This window comes from Oncorhynchus gorbuscha, linkage group LG07 (genome assembly GCF_021184085.1).
Source record: "Oncorhynchus gorbuscha isolate QuinsamMale2020 ecotype Even-year linkage group LG07, OgorEven_v1.0, whole genome shotgun sequence".
NCBI lineage: Eukaryota > Metazoa > Chordata > Actinopteri > Salmoniformes > Salmonidae > Oncorhynchus > Oncorhynchus gorbuscha.
Window position 1 is genome coordinate 14497225 of NC_060179.1, and position 12419 is coordinate 14509643.

At 43.5% G+C, this 12419-nt stretch overlaps 1 protein-coding gene across 1 annotated transcript; it reads left to right on the top strand.

The window, feature by feature from the left end:
* Nucleotides 1-1190: 1190 nt before the first annotated feature.
* LOC124039504 (SKI/DACH domain-containing protein 1-like) lies at nucleotides 1191-7446 on the top strand. The gene has a single exon (XM_046355536.1). The coding sequence runs from the start codon at nucleotides 1768-1770 to the stop codon at nucleotides 4387-4389; it is 2622 nt and encodes an 873-aa protein (XP_046211492.1). The 5' UTR covers nucleotides 1191-1767; the 3' UTR covers nucleotides 4390-7446.
* Nucleotides 7447-12419: the final 4973 nt, after the last annotated feature.

Consider the following 12419-nt stretch of genomic DNA (forward strand, 5'->3'; position numbering starts at 1 on the left):
CACACACACACACACACACACACACACACACCAATTAACAATCATCCTATAGCCTACTCCTTACTCAAATAAAATAATGTAATAATATATTTTATCAAAATGTATAATGATAGGCCTATGTGCAATAAAATAAACCCATTAGTTATTATCAAGTTTGCGGAAGACGCCTTGGGGAAAAGCAACTCTGAGCATGCACTTTTACCGCATGTTAAAAGCACGAGCCTTTCCCAGATTAATCGTCTGTTACGTTGCTCGTGTTTTTATCGTGTTGGGCCGGGGAACAGCAGACTCGGTGACCAGGATAGAAAGAGCATATTTACCGGTTTAAAATATCCCTGCGAGACATAGACTGATCATTAATACCGAGGTGAATGGCACAGTTGCGGCAATGCAGAGAAAACGAAGAAACACACACACACACACACACACACACCAAGTTTGCAACCTAAATGCATTTAGCAAAATGAATAATGTAGCCAAATAGGCATATAACAACATGTATGTAGTTTATTTTTGAAATAATAAGGTCTGTGCAAATGTGTGGTTATGCGCAGAGGTTTGGCTAACCGTCGTTGAAACGAGCTCTCCTTTCAACCTCGAAATTCACACAGAACTATAAAAGCTCACGCCAAAGCATAATTGTCGAGTATAACTCGACACTCTAAATGTTGGAGTCCGAAGAGCATTCTAAATAGGTGAAAAAGGAAAATCTCTTTGTCTCCGAGTCCATTGGAAAGACAGCTATAATGCACCAATCCATCACAATAGAATTAGTGAAGGGGTTACACAAATTAACAGACGTCTGAATTCAATCACTTATATTTTATTGGCGTATGCCATCTATATATTTATTTGTAATGATAGGCTATATGTTCTCTCAATAATGCTACTTGGTTTCCCTGACAGCGCTATAGGCATAACGCCATAAATATTACTAGCAGGGTATAGGAGACGAGTTTCCCGGTTCAGCTATTTCACCTTCGTCTCTTAAAAAACAATATTGAAATATGAACTTGTCATAGCGGCATTATGTACTTAACAAACGGAGATGGGGGGGGCTCAGGGTGTGGAATACCCATTTTTATTGCATCACCTGTCAGTGGCGTCCAATAGGATTCGAGTCTGAGGGCATTAATTGATGAAGGTGTCTCCGGGCTCGCGCACTTCCCCTCTGTCATTTTATTTGTGGCTAACCCTGCAGCCAGGATAGCAGCTGCATTTAGGCTCTTATTCGCTCTCTCTCTTTCCCTCCCTCCCCCTTCTCTCTCTCTCTCTCTCTCTCTCCCTCCCTCTGTAGCTCGCTCCCTCTCCCTACCCCTCTCTCCCTCCCTCTGTAGCTCGCTCCCTCTCCCTACCCCTCTCTTCTCTTTTTTATCCTCTCGTTGTGGCAGTGGTATACACCTTCCTGCCGTGCTGACGGTCAGAGGGAGTGAGCCGGAGAGGAGAGGCAGGTAGGGGTTAGCAGACGGTCAGCAGCCGGCCTGGCGGTACAATCCCTCGCATTCCTCCACCATGCCTGGTCCGGGGCAGGGCCTGAGGACAGATGCTGTGATCCCACCCGACACCGCTCCATTTAACTCCGCATCTCAAAGTTTGCCTGTCCATGACAGCGTGGAGGTACTAGGACGCATCAGCAGCGGCCGACTGGCGCGTCAGAATGCCTTGAGCTCAAAACAAGGAGTTTATTCCCTTTTCTTTTCATAGCTGCACGAGGACAATTGATCGAGATAAATGCTTGGATTATTACAATAGTGAGGGAAAAGCAACATGGGAGACCTGAAGTGTGGGTTTGAGGAGATGCAGGGAGTGAGGCTGGGATACCTGCTGATAAAAGGAAAACAAATGTTCGCCCTCTCCCAGGTCTTCACTGACCTACTGAAAAATATTCCCCGGACCACCGTGCACAAACGCATGGACCACCTGAACGTTAAAAAACACCACTGTGATTTGGAGGAGCTGAGAAAGCTCAAAGCAATAAATTCTATTGCTTTCCACGCGGCTAAATGTACTCTGATATCACGGGAGGATGTGGAGGCGCTTTATTTATCCTGCAAAACGGAACGCGTGTTAAAATCCAACAAAAGAAAAGCAAAGAAGGCCAGTTTACCCGAGGATGTGGGCGAGGGCACGTTTCACGCGGACACGCACCCTACTGGGTTATGGAAGGAGAAAGTTTGGTTAAGTTTACACAGCGTGCCACAGACTCTATCCCTCAACAAATCCGGCAAAAGAGAGCAACCAACCTCGCGCCCCGACTCCAATCTACCTCAAATTTACAATAAATCCCGACCGAGGGATTATTCCTTTGTCACCAAGTCGGCATGTAAACCTTTTAAAAACTATGAAACAGCTCAAATACCGGGCAATTGCGTCGCATTTAGCCAGAGACATTCGTTTTTTCGGAGCGTGGTGAGCCGTCAGCCGGTGTTGTTTAAATCCGCCATTGCTGCTCAGTCGAGGCTCTCTGCAGCCGGCGACCTACTTCACAAAAGGAAGAGGAGGCGCGAGGGGGGCGGCGGCAGGGATAGGGACAGCGGCGGCGCGAGGCAGTCGTGGAGCAGGAGCAGACACACACACTCACACCCTCACGCACACCACCCGGTGCTTCTCGTGCAGCCCAAGTGCTGCAGCAAGCCAAAAACCCAGCACAACCACAACGGGACAGCTCTGGGCCATTTCCATCTTGGACACGAGTTTTACCTCGACCACGGAGCTCACCACCATCCTCACCCGCAGCAGCATGTAGGGGGTTTCCCGGAGAGCTACAGCAGTGACACCGAATCCAGCTGCTACTCAGAGCCGCTCAACAACGACTCGGACTTCGGCTCCAGTTTATCCACAAGCAGCAACTCTGGGACCTCTGATGAGGAGGAAGATGAGGAGGATGAAGAGGAGAGCCCGTTGGAGAGTTCTGAGGTCAGTTCTGACGAGGAGAGTTCATCTCAGTCTGACAGCAGCTCTGTGTCCAGTCAGGTCTCTGTCCAGTCCATCCGTTTCAGGAGGGCCCGGTTCTCCTCTGTCAACGCAACCAAAAATATCCCCACTAGAACTCTGCCTAACGCTAAAACTCTCTCCACTACTCTCTCCAGCACTAGAACTCAGTCCAACTGTATAACTCTCTCGCACACTAAAGCACCTTTGCTCCTGCAGCCTACCTTCCACTACAGCCACCAGCAGCAGCCATCTATACCGGTTGTCCAGGGTGGAACCAGCCAGGTGGACTATGCCATTCAAGGGAAACAACAGAAATATGAGTTTTCAGCCAGGGAGGCCAAGCAGGACGCACACACACACAGGTTCAGCTCGCCTGTCATCCGGGGGAGTTGTTTCACTGAGAGGAGAGACAGGAAGGTTCCTGAGTCCCAGGTCCAGACCCAAAGAGAGATAAAGAGAGCAGTTTATGCACTGAGCCCCTCACCTAACCCCAGCGGGAACAAAGCGGTTCCTGCGCACAGGACACCGGGACACGCAAACAAATGCCCCCCAGTCCTGAGCTCACACTGCGCTCATGACAAAGACACAAAGCACTCCAAGCATACAGACAACAACCAGCTTTCATTAGCTGCAAATCTAAAGAGAGAGGTGAGAATTAGCCCAATCCTGAAACTGCCCTCTCCGCTCAAAACTATTAAGACCGAGCCGGAAGAGCTCTCAGTGGCCGCGGGTCCCCTCCCCAACAGTGGCAGGGCGGTCAAGACTCCCCCCTTCAACCTGCAGAATGTGAAAATCAAAGTGGAGCAAAGCTATGATGAATTCGAATACAACAGTAAGGCCTCCGGGTTCCACTGCAAAGGAGACGAGGCGGATATCAACAATGGCCAGTACCCCGGCGGCGACATCAAACACGCTGCTGGCTGTTTCAACAACGAGACCAAAGCCATTGAAAGTTCCACTGGGGCTCCCAAGTCCTCATCCGGCTTGCAGGAATGCAGGAGCACTCGAGACACCCCTTGTTCGGAGGAGGGGGAGTATAAAAACGGAGTTGGGGTCAGGAAAAACTGCAGGACTCTGGTTCTGGGGAAGGAGCCTGGAATTTCGAGGGCGCAGGCGAAACAGAACGTGTCCAAAGTTGACAGGACTTTATCTTCTCGTCCCGTGGGCAAAGCAGAGATTTGTGATGGAAATATTGAGCATCTAACTGGGGCGAGTAAACGAAAACGCGCGTCCAGTAATGTAGCACCCTCTCTGAAGAGGCCTTTCAGCTTCATGGCGAATTTCCCCGCTCCTCCGTCCCTGGTTGTGGGCAGCGACGGGGATTTAAGCCCAGCTTACTCTCTGAACTCTCTGGGGGGACCCCGACCTCCCACCCGCTCTCACCCCGTGTGGCGGTGGCAGCCTGGCGGTCGGACAGTCCCTCCCCCATCCGCTCAGAGAATCAGGAAATGTTGACGCTTTTTTCTTTGACAAGAACAACAAAAACCTGGATGGAAACCTACAGTACCTTGTCTACAGCATAAGTCTTAAAGTGAATGGGAGGCACTAATGTATTGCATCCTTCAGTTGTTTTTATTTAAATGTTTTCCTTTATTTGATGTTGTGGATTTAAAACATTCCTCGTTGTTGTGGAGTTGTAGATCAGTAATACATACACTGCTATTCTCCATAACACCCGGACCGGACCGTCTTTGAGCCTCTCTTCCTATGTCACTGGATGACCCCTCCTCGTGGATTTATTCTGACTAACTAACTCTTCATAAGCTATCCACCATAAGCAATAGGCTACACGATTTGGCAAAATGTGCTTACTTTAATTTGATCGGATCTATTGTTTCTGTTCCCCTTGATGCTGGACCTGTTGGATTGTACCAGGGTTTCAGTGAAGTAAACATTTCTGCTGTACTGCCTTTGTGGTGAGAGAACGAGAGGGGAAGGCTCCCTCATAAAAATCACAGCACTCCTATGCTGGTCTGTGTTTTTCTATCATCAGCTGGGTAGGCTTAATCAACAGATGCAGGGTTTTTCTTAAATAACATGGTTAAGCCTACTGTCTGTCACCTTAGCCTTATTACGAGTTGTAGTTGCTGTTTTTCCATAGGATTTTAAAAACCTAATAGAAACCCTAATTTCGGTTTTAATTTGATGCTTGCCAGAGTTTGGGTCAATTGTATCTATTTTCAGATAACTGTTTTTAAATTCGATATCAAATGTAGATTAATTTCTTCATGCAAGTCAAAAGTCATAACGTTAATTGCATGATATATTGAATAGGATATAATTGTAAAGTGACTTGACTCTTACTCTGATCTGGCTGTTGCTTTCCGTTTTCCAGAGTGTTTGTGAACAGCCCTGTTTGTATTTCCTGCAAAGCTTATGTTTGGCTGTAATCAGACAGCTACCAGCGCCCATTCAGGCCCATAACAGTGCAGACCTTACATACAGACAATCACACAGAGAGAAACGCCCAGGCCTGACACAGATCACGCCTTTTCGTGAAAAACCACACGTCCTGACAACCTTGACATGTTTTTGCATTTTGGTGGGACATTTTCCTATATATTACAGGTTTATTGATGAATTGAAACACGCATAGCCCTAATGTAGCCTACACGAAAAATCGTGAGTATACTATGAAAATAACCCTCCTGTCCTACCAGTTTGGGGGTTGTACACTAAAACACAAACCCACCAAAGGGTGTCTTACAACACACTGAGCCTAATGTCATTTAGAAACAACACGTGGAGGCACAAGTGATAGGCCTACATGCATTGCACGTTGACACACGCGGCCCCATTTCAGCTTGAGGAGTGTAGGCTTGCCCGGCCTATTATGAAAGACGTGATTGTTGAAGAGAAGCTTAAAATAAAATAAATGTAAAATAAGGTTGGCTATTAGCCTATGTCCACTTAAATATTTAACATTTATAATTGATTATTTGTGGCCATTCACATGAAGTTGGATTGTTTACTATCTGCATATTTAGGTCAAACCGGTAATATCGTTGTTAATTGTACCCTTGCATCTAAAAGTATGCTGAAATGCCCAGCACAGCAAGTTGCTGTGGAATAGTTACATATTAGCTCAGTGGGTAAATGCGTAATTACCTGTTTACATTCTGCGGTGAAGCCCACCGTGCTGATTTGACCTGAGAAATTCACCATTCGGCCAAAATTACTCAAATATAGTCTACAGAGGATTAGCAGTCAGTCGAAAATGTGTAGGCCCAAACACAAAGCTAGTTGTACCTTATTATAATAGCATTGCACTCTGCAGTGATTCGAGATTTACACAAAATGCCATGGCCCTCTCCATATCTCCATTTCACCTGATATAGATTAGGCTATACTTTCTTCTCTTGTGTAACAAATCGGAAAAAAATGTTTTCTAATTTTGCCACGTAACCATAAGTAATATTTACACGCGATGAATGTATGTCAGACTTTTTTCATTATGTTAAATATTCTGATGTTGTTGATAGAAAAACACAGAATATACCCAAAAAATAAAAATTCAGTCAAATGTAATTAAAGTTGCATCTAAATATCTATATTTTCCCACAACGTAACATGTTGATTTTCTGAAGTTGTAGCAAAGATAATAACCAAACCACATAACAACAAACCACATGCATCATGATTCTCACAGCAACATCAGCAGTAAAGACAGAAACAAAGGCCCATTCGATTGGTGATTGTAGTTAAGAGAGACAAAAGCTTGGGTTAACTCAATGCTCAGATTTTGTATGGATTGATCTGTGTAAAATGCACCTCTACCACCCCAAACCATGGGTACTCCCCCTGTAGAGTAGGTGTGTATAGAAGCAAACTTAAATAAATGTGCCTCTAAACTAAACACAGCCATTTTATTCTCCATTTGAAAATGACGTGATCCCTCCAACCTAGAGGGAGTTGGGGGAAGGGGAAGATCTCCCTGGGAGGAGAGGGAGGGGGATTCATATGTTCAAGGAGGGAAACTTTCACCCTGTAATGCCCGTGTCAAAGTTTACTGGGCCAGAGGAGGGATATACAGCGCAGCGTTCAGCGAGGGAACACACACACACCACACACACACACACACCTCTGTAGGTACTTACCAATTCTCACGCCGATCACAGAGAGCATCACACGGGCAAGGAGATGGTGGTAGAAGCGTTTACGGAGGGAACTACCACAGCAGAGCTCTGACAGTGACGCTATCAATGTAAACAATTGCATGGTGTCGCAGCTCGAGGCATGGGGCCCACCCCTCTATCTCCAGCTTTGCCCCGCTTTCTCACTCATTCCCCTAGCTTTTTGATACAATGCTTGAGGTCAGGATTTTGACCTGAAATTTGAAGTCACTGGTTGTTTATATAAAATATATATATTTATTTTTGTGAATTACTGGGTTTTTGTATATCATTGTTATGTAGGAGGATGCACTCGAAATGAAAAACTTGAATGGTGGATTTCTGAAGCACTTTCCCTTTCTTCTGAGTTATGAAGTGTTCATTAAATACGTCTGAGTGTCAGTGATGGCGCATTCTCTTTGTTGTGAGTTGAAGAAACACACACTTCATTCATCTTGATATTAGATACACTGTATGCCTATGTAAATTGAATCGTCACCAAGAGGATACCATGTTGACAGCGCATTGGTTCTGTGGACAAATGCGTAATCAGCATGCATTTTGGGGTAGGATCTATTGGTGCAAGGTAACAGTTTTACTCTCCATGCATTGGGTTACTGAACTTTATTGACATGTAACCCACCCGTACTATGACCCACATAGTGGGTCGGCAGGGTAGCCTAGTGGTTAGAGCGTTGGACTAGTAACCGAAAGGTTGCAAGTTCGAATCCCCTAGCTGATAAGGTACGAATCTGTCGTTCTGCCCCTGAACAGGCAGTTAACCCACTGTTCCTAGGCCTTCATTGAAAATAATATTTTTTTCATAACTGACTTGCCTAGTAAAATTAAAAAATATATATTACACTACCATGATACATACTATTGGCCTACTTCTGAGTAATTACGTACGTATGTTAACATAGGCCAAGACAGTACAACCGTCTAGTTCTATATACAAACCTATATATGTACATGTGGGCCTCCTTACCCTTCACCATTGCCATCCACACGAATAAACGGCATGATCGACTCATGGTCCCTAGTCCCTAGACATCATCCGCCATGTTTGTTTCTCTGTTCCGGTTTTGAGTAATGGGATTTTATGGTATGGTAAACCCGGAGGTTGATGGGGGGAGTCCTGTTGTCTAACCCGGCCCGGCTCACAGTAGCCTATGGGTGGAGGTTAGCAGGCCGCTCACTGAGACAGACGAGCATGTAAAGCTAAAGCATTCTAGAGGTAAATTCCAGTGCCGATTGCGAACCAATAGACTATAACTTCTATCGAATAACAGGGGCTAGGCAGAGAGGAATTTAACGAGTTAAAACACAAGCTGGATTAAGGGAAACCTCAGGCAATTTGCTAAAGAGGTCGGCTACTCAATCTGGCGCCATCGCTGCGTGGACAGTTATCGCATCCGAGGCACTCAAATAGCCTACAGTATTCCCAGCTGCTGTCCTTGTTTTAAAAACCAGGTTATAGGAGTAACGCTGACAGCCTGAATCAGGTTCAGCACAACGCACCTAGCTATCAGACAATTAAATACAAGTGATCGATAATAGTTGTCAGAATGCCTTTATATTATAGGCCTAGAAAAAATATATGAAAAAGATTGTTGCCTGTTGACAAGACTATTCAATATCACAGAACTCAAAATACTTTATGACTAAATGAACAAATAATCATTTGAATGAATTAGGCTAATTAAATATATTTTAAGTTGTGCAGGGCAATTGGAACACACACGCAGAAACACACGCACACACAATAACTTATGATCTTAAATACAATTAGCTTACATAAATACAATTTCATCTATACATCGTTTTCATTGGTCGCTTGAGAGAAACAATAGTTAATTATGCATCATCAAACAAAATGTCTGCACCTCGCTTTACCATATATATATTCTTTACACACTGTTAGTAAGTAACTCGACCTTCAAGTAAAATTCTGCATTGATATCAATGGGAGATTTCCGTGAGAGTTCGGGTTACGTGAGCATATGTCACTTTGGAGCCCCCCACACTGGCTGTAAACAATAGGCAAATGCTGCCGGTGTTAACCCGTCCCATGCAGTCTGATATGGCCTGATCCTAAACAACATGAAGACCAGTAATCACATATCCTTTGGCCAAATTAATATATGTATTTTGTGTGCACTAAATTGTCCGAATTACCAATAGTCTTAATGGAATAATGATAGGTCTAGCCCTACTTTCAACCATTATTAGGCACTATGTAATGTATTAATTTCAATAGGCAAATGCAGCCAGACCAAAGTACTACTACTAGGCTATATGACCTCACAGAATGACGTGCCAAAGACCAGGAACAGCAGAAATCCACACTGATTTGGCCACGATGTTGCACCAGCGCTTGAATCTAATGACTAATTCATTCCATCCACGATTTTTAGTAGTTCAATAAATATATTAATGAAAGCAGAATTATTTTGAAATTAATAGATTTTGAAACCAGCCATATCATGTTCCTATAGCAAGACAGAAGCCATAAGAAACAGTCAGGACACATCCACCACCGTCACACATGATGCTGCTGTAGCCGGTACTTCAACTACTAACAGGCCTACACACCATAGGAGTGTGTAGGCCAGTGAAAATGCAATTATCCCCTTCACATCCATGGTTCTATAGGTGACCCATTTCCCTGCATTTCAACCCTGCTACGATGTTTCCCTGGTTTGTGGGTATATGGTTTTGGAATTAGGTGGTATTTTAAAACGGACTATGGAGAGTTGCCTGTGTGTGTGCGCCTGTGTGTGTGCGTGAGACCCATATAAGCTACTCCATACGCCGAAGCTGTACCAGTCGATTTGTATGGTCCAGTCCCGTTGAAACGGAAGCTCATATAGGCTGAAACACTTCATGACGAACTATCAGCTCATCCGTAGAAACTCAAACTCTCAAAAAAAAGATTTCAGTTCAGTCCTTATGAGTCAAAGACCGTACAAATGAAACACCCATATGTTTTATTGTCTCACTGACAATGGTGGTTATTTACTTAACCGAAGAGCGTCTGTTTTACAACGCTGACTTCTGTAAACATGCTGGTTTGGCCTCCATTGGCAGAACAGCAGAGTTATAGTAGTCATGATAACAAAGGTGTAATCATGCAACATAACAGCACATCTCCTCTTAGCTTCCATAATGTGACTGACTGCCTGAAGCAAAAAGGGAGGAAGAAACAAGGGGATAGTCCCTTCGAATGTTTAGCCAACTCGTGATTCAAATTTAAAATGTAAGTCATTTTCCAATGTCTGTGTCATAAACTCATTTATACTTTCATTGAACTTTTTTTGCAAAATGTGTGAATTTCTTCAGCAATTTTCTGTCATTAAGTCATTTGGTCGCGCGTAAATGAGCGCTGAAGACTATATTATCACTATTCTAGTAGATAATGGTGGGTAAATGTGTTTGTGGTTTATTATGCAGGACACAATGCGACCCAGACCGAAGCACGCTTTATTCAGACATTTTGAGAATTCCTTTGATTCAAGTCCCATTATTCACACGAATTACCGTAGTGTAATCACATTTGGTCTTTTGCCTCGCGTTTTAAAGTTCTTCGGTGGACTTTAGCTATGTTTGACATCAAGTAAAGGAGTTATTGAGTAGAGGATATATCGAGTAGAGGAGATATTAAATACATTGAGTATATCTATTCTTAGTGGTATACTATTTTTTTAATGTCATAGTGGCATGCTACCACACACAGTAGTAGTATTGTGTGATTCCACAGAGTTGTATCAGATTGTTCTTCTGAGTCCGGAGAGATGCTCTGGCCTGCTTGCTTGCCTGCCTGCCCTGTACATGGTCCTGCTGTGGCAGCGAGGAAGGGAGCGCGAGAAGATGGAGTGGATATAGAGATAGATGGAGAGAAAGAAAGAGAGCAGTGGAGTAAGTACTTAAGTAAACTACTTTAAAGTACTACTTAAGTCGTTTTTTGAAGGCACCTGTACTTTTACTTCACTACATTACATTCCTAAAGAAAAATATGTACTTTCTACTCCCACACATTTTTCCTGACACCAAAAACGACTCCTTACATTTAGAATGCTCAGGCAGGAAAGCATTGTGGTCCAATTCACGCACCTCTCAATATAAGGCGTTGTCAGCCCTACTGCCTCTGATCTGGCTGAATCACTGAACACAAATACTGTCTTTGTAAATTATGTCTGAGTGCTGGAGTGTGCCCCTCTCTGTCCATAAATGTGCTTAATATAAAATATTTTCAATATATTTGTAGTTTTACTCAAGTATGACAATTGAGTTCTTTCCCACCACTGTACTTAAGTAAATTTAAAACCGAATAATTTTAGACTCTTACTCAAGTAGTATTTTACTGGATGACTTTTACTTGAGTCATTTTCTCTTAAGGTATCTTTACTTTTACTCAAGTGTAGCTTATTTCGTCCGGAGAAAGTTAGATAAATATCCATTAATGGGGTTAAGATGGGCCTTTAGAATATATTGACATATTGTTCTACAGTCAATCCCTTGTGAAGCCGAAACGCATTTTATCAATAAAGAAGTAAGCTATTTTCCACATCTAACCATTGTACTGCAAGAGTTGCTGAATATTTTCCTAATTTTTCATTTTGTGCTCATGCACCTTTGTTGGAATGTGAAGTAGCGACAGTATAGTATTTTCACATTACATGTTAACACACACACACACACACACAATATGTTCGTTTAATTATAAAATATAAACGTGTGGAGGTAATATGCGTTTTCTTTTATAATCATAATATTTTCAAATATATATTCACAGTTATGTTGGTCAGCAATAACCTTACCTCGTAATTCAACAAAGGATTTTTAATTAGTTATTTCAGTCTAATACAAACAGGCCTAGAACAAAATCGGAGAGAATTACGTTATAAGGAGTAATCCACATTACATAACATGGTCCCAATTATATAACAACGCATGGATCCATGCATCCAACGACACAAAATACATTCAGCGTGAAGCTGAACGCCTTGCTTACATAGTGCAGCCAATGAGTTCATGAAGCAAACTCTACATAGCGATAGGTTTTAAAGGCAAGGCGCCTGTGTACAACAGCGTTTGTGTCTGGTTAAAAATGACATGATCTAAAGATATTTGGAAATCGGGTGTAGCATCGACAGGTTGCACGAGAGAGGTGAGAGGTAGCATCGACAGGTTGCACGGAGAGAGGTGAGAGGCTTTTCTGATCGCGATGGAGCAGGGATACATATGGGGGTCGTGGGTCGAGGGGAAACAGTCTGGTAGAGGGCTTGCGCCTGGTCATGGAGCTCAGAGCGATTTAAAAGCTTCTTATGCGGTGAGGACAAGGAACATGTCGGAAAAATAGCGATATATATA